Source organism: Theropithecus gelada, chromosome 6, assembly GCF_003255815.1.
Source record: "Theropithecus gelada isolate Dixy chromosome 6, Tgel_1.0, whole genome shotgun sequence".
NCBI lineage: Eukaryota > Metazoa > Chordata > Mammalia > Primates > Cercopithecidae > Theropithecus > Theropithecus gelada.
This window is the reverse complement of record NC_037673.1, coordinates 67,048,671-67,058,888: the sequence shown is the minus strand read 5'-3', so window position 1 is coordinate 67,058,888 and position 10,218 is coordinate 67,048,671. Positions and strand designations below refer to the sequence as shown.

General features: G+C 37.7%; 1 protein-coding gene across 1 annotated transcript in view; it reads right to left on the bottom strand.

Annotated features, from left to right (window-relative positions):
* Positions 1-1,393: 1,393 nt before the first annotated feature.
* BDP1 (B double prime 1, subunit of RNA polymerase III transcription initiation factor IIIB) overlaps positions 1,394-10,218 on the bottom strand; it is a 115,432-nt gene continuing 106,607 nt past the window's right edge. The window contains exons 37-39 of the mRNA XM_025388922.1: positions 9,346-9,601; positions 7,006-7,252; positions 1,394-4,442 (exon numbers count right to left, since the gene is read on the bottom strand). Of these exons, the coding sequence (XP_025244707.1) occupies positions 4,311-4,442; positions 7,006-7,252; positions 9,346-9,601 (635 nt within the window). The 3' untranslated portion in view covers positions 1,394-4,310. The remainder of the gene's footprint in view (positions 4,443-7,005; positions 7,253-9,345; positions 9,602-10,218) is intronic.

The following is a 10,218-nucleotide window of genomic DNA, read 5'->3' as shown; positions in this document are numbered from 1 at the left end:
CTGCATCCAGACACTGATTAACAATAGGGGATAGAACTCGGACATAGAAACTTTTTAAAGCTTCCCAGGTGAGTCTGATGTGCAATAAAGTTTGGGAACCACTGGTCTTGGGGAATGACAATAACTTATCACAGATTTAACAAATGATGATGTGACTCACAGCTGCACTTCAAGATTGGTACCTTTATTAGACCAAATCAACACAACTCCTAATACCTGGAATAAAGCCAGTGGCATGAAAAAAATGCAACATTTTCCATTCCGGTGAGAAAAATTAAAAGAATCTGCATTTTTATATGGCAGGGACAACTGATTTTACTTACTTCAAAGTGATATGAATACCCTCATTTTCTTTCAGAATATAGTCTGGTGAGACTTGTATTTTCTTGATTTTTGACAAAAAATGAAATGTGACATGGGTAACATTATGCTAACTGGAGCTGGAATGCAGGACTTAGCAAGCAGTTAGATATCTTAGGAAGACATACACACATAAGAGGTTGGGAGGTAAATCCTGCTAAAGTTCAGGAGCCTGTCTCATAGGCAAATCTCCTAAGGGTCTAGTGGTCGGAGGACGTGGGATCTATTTTTAAAGGGAAGAACAAGCTACCGAGGCATGATGGCTCACCTCTCTGGGAGGATTGTTTGCACCCAGAAGTTCGAGGCTGCAGTGAGCTATGATCACGCCACCACACTCCAGCCTGGGCGACAAACGGAGACCCCGTCTCTTAAACAAAGGCAGTAGGGAGAGGGTAGACAAGATTCTGCACCTTGCACTGGCCTTCATGACGACAGAAGCAACAATGTTCGAAGAGGCCCTTTGAATTTGAGATAAAATATATTTGGGAATACCACCCCAACCTATTTCCTGGGTAACCCAGAAGACAGCCGACTGTTAGTGAAACCCAATGTAAGACAGGATTCTCCAGCAGACTCAGGATGCGATGCTGTAGCAAACAGAGATGCTGTGTGAAGTCTCTTCCAAATACTATTAGGACAATCACATTGCAGACTCCTACAGCTTTGAAATAAGGATATGCACACCTGTCAAAAACTTTTCCCCTCCCCACGAAGACAGGGTCGTCTTCTGTCATCTAGGCTGGAATGTGATGGGGCGATCACAGCTTACGGCAGCCTCAACCTCCTCCTGGGCTCAAGCGATCTTCTCATGCCAGCCTCCTGAGTAACTGGGACCAAAAGCACACCCCATCACAGTTGGCTGATTTTTAATTTTTTTGTAGAGATGAGGTCTCATTATGTTGCCCAGGCTGGTCTTGAACTCCTGGGCTCAAGTGATCCTCCTACCTCGGCCTCCCAAAGTGCTGGGATTACAGGTGTAAGCCACGATACCCAGCCAATTCTTTATTTAGTCATCTTAAAAAGACACAACAGAAATGGTATAAAATAACTTTTATTTACATAATTTATATATATACAACTGCTTTCTTTAGAACAAGAAAATTTATAAATGACATGATATTGCTTTTTCTGTCAAAGACTTCTTCAAGCAAGATAGTATACATGGTCACTTTTGTTTCAAATAACATGATGATAAACAGTGGATATTAGTATTTTTGTCATGCCTCAACCATTTACCAACAATTAGGCGTTCAAACCCTCATGCTGACCACTTGCTAAGACATAAGTGTTCAGGAGAAAAAGTAAAGAAAAGATAAAAACTTTTACTCACATCTCCATTAAGATTTGTGCAATAAATTCTTTGCAACATCTTCTTTACATGAATCAGACCTAACATAGTTCTTTCCACCATGTAAGGTAAATACACTGATTAACTTTCTCTTTTCCAAAATCAGGTTTAAGGATATAACAGTAGGATAATTTAGCTGGCTGACCTGATTCTCTAATACAATGAGTCTTTGTATTCTTTATATAGTAAGAAATTCCATCTTCCATAAAACTAGATTATAGATTAAAAAGAGACAGATGTTAAGGTTAAAAATTATATTATACAAGGATAAATAACAGTTTAATCATGGCAATCTAACTCCCAAACTAACACTAAGAGAATGAAATATTTTCAGAATACGAGTTTTAAAAACTTACATAAACAGGGTATTAAAATAGCAATGTGATTTACTACCATAATTTCTGTGACATATCAATCATGAAATAAATGCCTACTTACAATTTCCATTCCAAATTATATAGCCTCCTCTCTGACAAAATGTTATGCCATAAATTTTACTAAAAGACAATGAATAAGAAGTGCTCTAACAGCAGTAGTTTCAATAAATTAGCATTACTGTTATACCTGCTGAGACATAATTCTCTTCTATTAAGGAGCTTAAAAACTGGCCACCATTTTTTCAATATACAAACATAATTATCTAGACTCTAAAATATCTTCCCAATTGAAACACTGATCATTACATAATACAATCAACAGTTTTAACTTTTAGGCACAACTCATAACTTTAGTGACAAATAACTCATACATACAGATATCAGCACCTCAGGGTAAGAAAATCTGGGGCCTAATGCAGGGGTCAAACTAAAAGGCCAATCCAGCCACAGTCCTTCATTCAAGTACTGTCTATGGCTTCTTTCACACTGAAATTGCAGAGCTGAGTAGCTGCCACAGAGACCATCTGGCCTGCAAACCCAAAATAGTTTGTAGAAAGTTTCCAACTCCTGAGCTACTATATTATCATTCCAAGAGGCTTTTCAAATAAAATCAGGATAAATTTGCTGTTTGAGAAGTCTAATTGGAACCACTACAGATCTGCTTGGGTAGATAATAGAAATACACATGTAAATCATTAAATCTTGAAATTAAAACAAATCTTAAATTCATATTGGTGATAATCATTAACTTTATAAAGCCCTATTTTCTCTGTTTTTAACATCACTATTATGTTCCACGCTTAAAGATCTAAGTGTTCCTTGAGAATTGAGAAAAAACTATGAAGAAGTTGGCTTTTTAAAAACTAATATATGTCTGTGTGTGTATAAAGGAGATTGAACTGTGTATGGAAATTCTGTCTAATAAATAAAGTTGAGTTCCCCCACCCTCATGAAAATCCTGAGATTATCCAAGAAAGAAGAAAAACAGAAAAATTCACAGTACAAAGTCAATATACTAAACTGAGGGAAAAAAGGTATTCAAAACATATACACCAAACATTTTTAGTTATAGCATTTCAAATATCTTTAAAATTAAAGAGAAAAAGGAGACAAACATAAATTTGTTAATGCCTTCCTTATCTACAATCTGAGGGGTGAAAATAGCTAAAACTGAATATCCTTTTAAATAAAAAATTTAAAAATAAATAAGCTCTTTGATGTGTCATCTTTATAAATAATTATGTTTAAATACTAGTTTTTCAATGAGGACTAATGTTACATCACCATGAATTAGAAAAATATGTATTTTTTAGTCAGACAAACAGCTGATAATAGAAAAGTTCTTTAACATTTACCATACTAAAGTGAAGTTTGACAATTTGTTTTCACATATAGTCACGTGTCCCTTACTGTATGTTCTAAGAAATGCCTTGTTAGGTGATCTTGTGTGGAACAACACAGAGTGTACTTACAAACACTGAGATGGTACAGACTGCAACACACCCTACAGACTGAGGCTATGTGGTATATCTTAGAGATTCTAGGCTACAAACCTCTACAATGTGTTACTATGCTGGATACTGTAGGCAGTTGTAACACAATAGTAGTATTTGTGTATCTAAACATACCTAAACATAAAAAAGCAACGCACTGTGTTATGTTGGCTATAATGTCACTAGTTGATAGGAATTTTTTATCTCCATTTTAATTGTATGGGACCACTGTCATATATGTGGTCCATTGTTGACTTAAACATTATTATGTGATACATGACTGTACATAGAAGCAACGGAAAAGGCTTCATCCTTCATCATCTCCCCCCTAAAAATAAAAAATCTTCACAAAAGAAGTTGCTAAATGTTAAATACGATACAATTAACCCCCAAATCTGTCTGCACTGCAATTCATACAGAGACATATATCCACAGCATTCCCAAATGTCCATGTGTGCTTAGCACAGGAAGAGTCAAAATGTAAACAACATCTGTCTGAGAAAGCAGTCTCAATTGCTTGCTATTTGCAAAATGCTGAATCAATCAGAATGAGAGGAACCTCAGAAATGTTTTCCACTGATTATAAAAGCTTCAAATCAAGCTCATTAAATATTCAAAATCAACCTAAAGAAAAATAGACAGTGATATTTTGCTCTAAATACTGTTTTGTTGATGTAATTGACTCTGGAAATCCTAGACCTAATTTAAAAAAGAAAAAGACAAAAGACTGTTTTATTCTGTTTCATCCACTTCAATGAAGATATCATTGAAGAAATATTCAGAGACTGTGGTTGGCTCCCCTTGAGGGGCCCGCTTTTGGGCACTTTTATGTCCTTCTTTCAGTAAGGGCTGATCACAAGAAACCTAAAAAGGTAATAAAAATAAAGTAAAATAAAACTGTAATACATTTACATATATATGTGTGTGTGTGTATAGCAGTCTAAACTGATATGATCTGTTTGAAAAGCAATGTGGCAATAAATACTGAGCTTTAAATATGTTCACAATCACTGACCCAAAAATTTCATTTCTATGCTGTTACATAGAGTAAATAATCCTAAATGTAGTAAGTTTTATGACTAAGATAACCTTTGTAGCATTAGTTATAATAATAAAATTGGAAGCAACTAAATATACCACACTAGATATAATTAGGTAAATCATAGTGTACCCATAGTCCATTACTTCATCCTAATTTCCATGAACAATTTTAATAAAGAAAAATACAGTTAAATCTGTCACTAAATGATTAAAGTAAAAATACTTCAATTAGTTGCATAAGAATACACAGACCCGGCTGGGCGCGGTGGCTCAAGCCTATAATCCCAGCACTTTGGGAGGCCGAGACGAGCGGATCACGAGGTCAGGAGATCGAGACCATCCTGGCTAACACAGTGAAACCCCGTCTCTACTAAAAAATACAAAAAACTAGCCAGGCGAGGTGGCGGGCGCCTGTAGTCCCAGCTACTCAGGAGGCTGAGGCAGGAGAATGGCGTGAACCCGGGAGGCAGAGCTTGCAGTGAGCTGAGATCCGGCAACCGCACTACAGCCTGGGCGACAGAGCAAGCCTCCATCACATTTAAAAAAAAAAAAAAAAAAAAATAGACCCATGAAACAAAACAGCACCTAAAGATAACATATCAAAGATACCTTATCAGAAATTAGCATACTTACAAATCTAAAAACAAATTAAGACAGCATGGTATTGGCACGGGAATGACAGATTTATCAATGAAACAGAAGACTAGAAATAACCCCAATATATACAGAAACTTAGCATCTGATAAAAGTGCTATATCAAAAACAGTTATTATATTATTAAATAAATGATGTTGGACAACTATATAACCATCTCAGGGGGAAAAAAGTCAGACCTATAGCTTACCAAAACAAATTCTAGATGGATCAAAAGATTTAAATATAAAAGTATTTTTTAAAAAACTCTACTGTAAAAAATGCCATGGAAAAACACTTTTATAATTCTGGACGGAGGTAGGTGGGGAAGGGTATCTTTTTATTTATTTATTTATTTCAAGACAAAGCCAGGCTGTAGTGCAATGGGATGATCTCAGCTCACTGCAACCTCCAACTCCTGGATTCAAGCAATTCTCTTAGCTCAGCCTCCCGAGTAGCTGGGACTACACGCGCATGCCACTATGCCTGACTAAATTTTGTATTTTTGATAGAGACGGAGTTTTGCCATGTTGGCCAGGCTGGTTTCGAACTCCTCACCTCAGGTGATCCGCCCGCCTTGGCCTCCCAAAGTGCTGGGATTACAGGTGTGAGCCACTGCACCCAGCTGGGAAGAGTACCTTTTTAAACTACCTGAAAGCAGAAAGCTATAAAAGATTGACAAATTAATCTAAACAGAAATAAAAAATGTCTGCTTGGCAAAAACCACCATACACAAAATCAAAAGACAAATGACATACAGAGAAAAAAAAAATTGCAGTCTTTATCACAAAGGGCCTTTTTCCCTGAATATAATAACTACTACAGGACAGGCGCAGTGGCTCATGCCTATAATTCCAACACTATGGGAGGCGAGGCAAGCAGATGGCTTGAGGCCAGGCATTTGAGACCAGCCTGGCCAACATGGCGAAATCCCGTCGCTACTAAAGATACAAAACTTAGCTGGGTGTTGTGGCATGCATCTGTAATCTCAGCTGCTCGAGAGGCTGAGACAGGAGAATCACTTGAACCCAGGAGATGCAGGTTGCAGTGAGCCAAGATCACGCCACTGCACTACAGCCTGGGTGACAGAGTGAGTGAGACTCTGTCTCAAAACAAAACAACAACAACAAAAAAACTCACAACTTTGGCAATGATAAGCAAGACTGATAAAATCTATGATCTCAGAAAATAATTCTAACAAATAATACAAAATGTTTAAAAAAGTTTAAAGATATTCTTTACAAAAGTACCCCTTTCAAAGGCTCATGCTATTCAATAGATGCTCACCAGCCTTTTCTATGTTGAGATCTTAAGTCACCCCAATATTTTTACAAAGTCTTTGATACAGGTTTACAGATTTTTCCATCCCAATACTTGCCATTGGATAGCTTCAGGAGACATAGAAATGAAACATGTGAACAAATTCTAGTTTTACAGTTCCTTAAATTCTTGTGAGTGTCAGCACTGCTTCCTTTTGCTTCCACAAGTCAGAAGGGTCTCTAGATTAAAGGAATGGCTATTAAGTGTCCATTTATGGTTAGTTCAACGGCTCTGTACTAACTTAACTGTAACTTCCTGACTCAACACCTTTTCTTCTTCCATTATGGAGGAACACAATGGAGAGAAGGATGGGAGTTGCCCTAAAATAATTTCTGACATCAAATAAAAATAACAAATTACTATGTTTTCCCTAGTCGAATCTCATAACCAACCCATCTCATACAAACAATAAAATACAGTAGTTATCACATACCTGAGTTGCTGAGCTGCTAATATTCTTAGATTGAGTATTAATAACACTTGGAGATGGAAGCGGATCAGAGGAATCTTGATTTTTTTTCTGGCTTTCATTGAATGGATTAGATCTTTTCAATTTCTGTCTTAATGCAGGTATAAGAGGTTTTAGGCGTTTCTTACTATGGACCTGCATAGGTTCGTCAGACTCCAAACTATTCTTTGAACATATTAAAGATAAAAATCCCAGGGGTCTTCTGCCAGGTCTAGAAATACAAATGTAAAGATAGTCAAGAATATCCAGGAAGACACATTCCTTTGTTTTTTTTTTTTTCTTTTGAGACACAGTCTCACTCTGTCACCCAGGCTGAAGTGCAGTGACACGATCTCGACTCACTGCAACCTCCACCTCTCGGGTCCAAGATATTCTCCTGCCTCAGCCTCCCAAGTAGCTGTAGTAGAGACGGAGTTTCACCATGTTGGTCATGCTGGTCTCGAACTCCTAACCTCGTGATCTTCTCACCTCAGCCTCCCAAAGTGCTGGGATTACAGGCGTGAGCCACTGTGCCCGGCCAAGAGACATCCTTAATAACTGCTTCTGCTTCGCAAGGCTAAGGTGGGAGGACCGCTTAAGGCTAGGAGCTCAAGAACAGCTTACACAAAACTAGCAGGACCCTGGTCTCTAGAACATCTCTAGCATTCAAATCACTTGGTGATCTTATTAAAAAGAAGATTCGCACAGTTGGTAGTGGGCATGGCCTGAGTTCTGCATTTTAACAAGTGTTCTCAAATGATGTCCATACTGCTATTGTCAGGACTACACTTTGAGTAGCAAGGCTGTGGAACAGTGGTCAGCATGGTATGCTCTACAGGCCATATGCAGTCCCCGACCCAATTCTGTGAGTACGTTTTACTGGAATACAGCTATGTTCATTTGTTTACATATGGTCTGTGGTTGCTTTTGTGCTGTAATTGCAGAGTTGAATAGCTGTTAACAGAGACCATATGGCTCCCAAAGCCTAAAATATGTACAAATGCCATTTTACAAAAAATGCTGACTTCTGTTCTAGAACACTGCTTCTCAACCTGTTTTAATCCCAGCTCTCATGATGGTTCCCTCATTTTATTTATTTTTTCTTTCTTTTTGTTTTCTTGAGACGGAATTTCACTCTTGTTACCCAGGCTGGAGTGCAATGGCGCAATCTTGGCTCACGACAACCTCCACCTCCTGAGTTCAAGCGATTCTCCTGCCTCAGCCTCCTGAGTGGCTGGGATTATAGGCATGTGCCACTATGCCCAGCTAATTTTGTATTTTTAGTAGAGATGGGGCTTCTCCATGTTGGTTAGGCTGGTCTGGAACTCCCAACCTCAGGTGATCCGCCCACCTCAGCCTCCCAAAGTGCTGGGATTACAGGCATAAGCCACCACACCCAGCCTTTTTTTCCTTTTTTCAGAGACCGGTCTGGCTATGTTGCCCAGGCTGGAGTGCAGTGGCTATTCGCAGGCACAATCATAGCTCACTGCAATCTCAAACTCCGGCCTCAGCCTCCTGGGTAGCTGGGATTACAGGCATGTGCCACTGTACCTGGGAATCATTCTATTTTCAGCGCATCTCTAAGGCCAGAAGAGATACTACTGAGCTTTACTTTCAATAATTTAGATAACAAAAACAACAGATCTATTAAGTATGTCTTTTAAGCTACATGTGTCCTTTCCCCCAACCCTTCCCCTCAGTGGAGACTAGTGCATGTTCCCCCACCTCCTTCAATTCAGCAACACCACGTTAATCTTCTGGATGCTGCTGACAAGCCAATAATTATTGATAACCATTGTTTCTAGAATATGAGAAAAATGTGAGAGAAGTTGGCTTTTGCTTAAATTCCAACACTTATTCTTATGGACAGAAAGCCATAATTTACCTCTTTGGTTTGTTACAAGGGAGAAAACTGACACATTATTTGAGACTTCAATAAAACAATGTCTGATGTCAGCATCCATATATATGTGCAATAGTAGCTACTGCACATGGTAGAATATGTAATGTAATGAATATGTAATGATCAAAATAACCATGAACAATCTAAAAAAATAAGTGTATAAAACATTCTAAAGATTTTCTATCTGAAACAAAGTTTCAGCACTTAAATTTAAGCTCTTATTGTACAAAACGTGTATCTGCAATATTACTGTATTTCCTTGGCTGAAACTTCTTCCTTTACATTACTGATGGAGCAATATGTTTATTAAACACCATCCTTAGTACTGGATCTAATCTTGATATATATATATATCTGTTCTGTATAGGTTATATTTATTAAGACAGAGAGCACAACACTTATTAAATATGTTTTCATGGTACCTGGATAATGGGGCTTTAGAAGATGATGTTCTGTTATCCATTTGCTCACACTTAGGAGCAGCATCAGTTCTTTCTTCCTTATCAGACACAATCATTTCATCCTGAGGTAACTGAGGCACATTCTTGTCTATGCATGCATCAGGAGATCTAGATCCTCTACTCTGAAAAGCTGGTTCAACTTGCTGTCTTTGAGGTTCTGGAGTTGTCAGTGTGCTTCCCGAGGTAGGAAAAATATCTTGTCCTTTGTGAGACTCCCCTTCAAAAAAAAGAGCAAATGGAAAGCAAGGATATTGATGTTAATACATTCCATGTAATCCCAAAATTTGACCAAGAAACCCATGGTATTCTATAATAAACCTACCCTATTAAGAGTAAGCTAAATCATCATTAGTGGAGTTATCTGGATTATTATTATTATAATTGGTTAAAAGGTATGCTAACAGCTTCTGCATTCAGAAACAAAATAGTTGTATCAATATATTTTGGCCTAGAAAATCTTTTCCCAGAAATATTTCTTGAGCAATCACAACGGGAGTGATTACTTTCTAAAAAATCTAAGGTTTGTTAAAATTTAGAAACCAAACCAATCCAAAATATAGGTGGTAACTCAGGTACCTGTGGTCTCCTGAAAAGTAAAACCTACAGACTCTCAAATACTCAAGTTTAGCTAAAGAATTCTCTTTTCTTAACTAAATAGCAGACAAAACCAAAGTAGCCAAGGATTAGGACAAAATAACTAAAGCTTTCTTACTCAATAAAAAAACCTGTTTTCCCTCAGTATAGCTAAGGCCTTGTTCTCAAAGAGAGCGCTTTAGCTCTGTGAAGGGAGAATGAAGTTGATAAGTACACCTGCTAAAAGAAACAACCTAATTA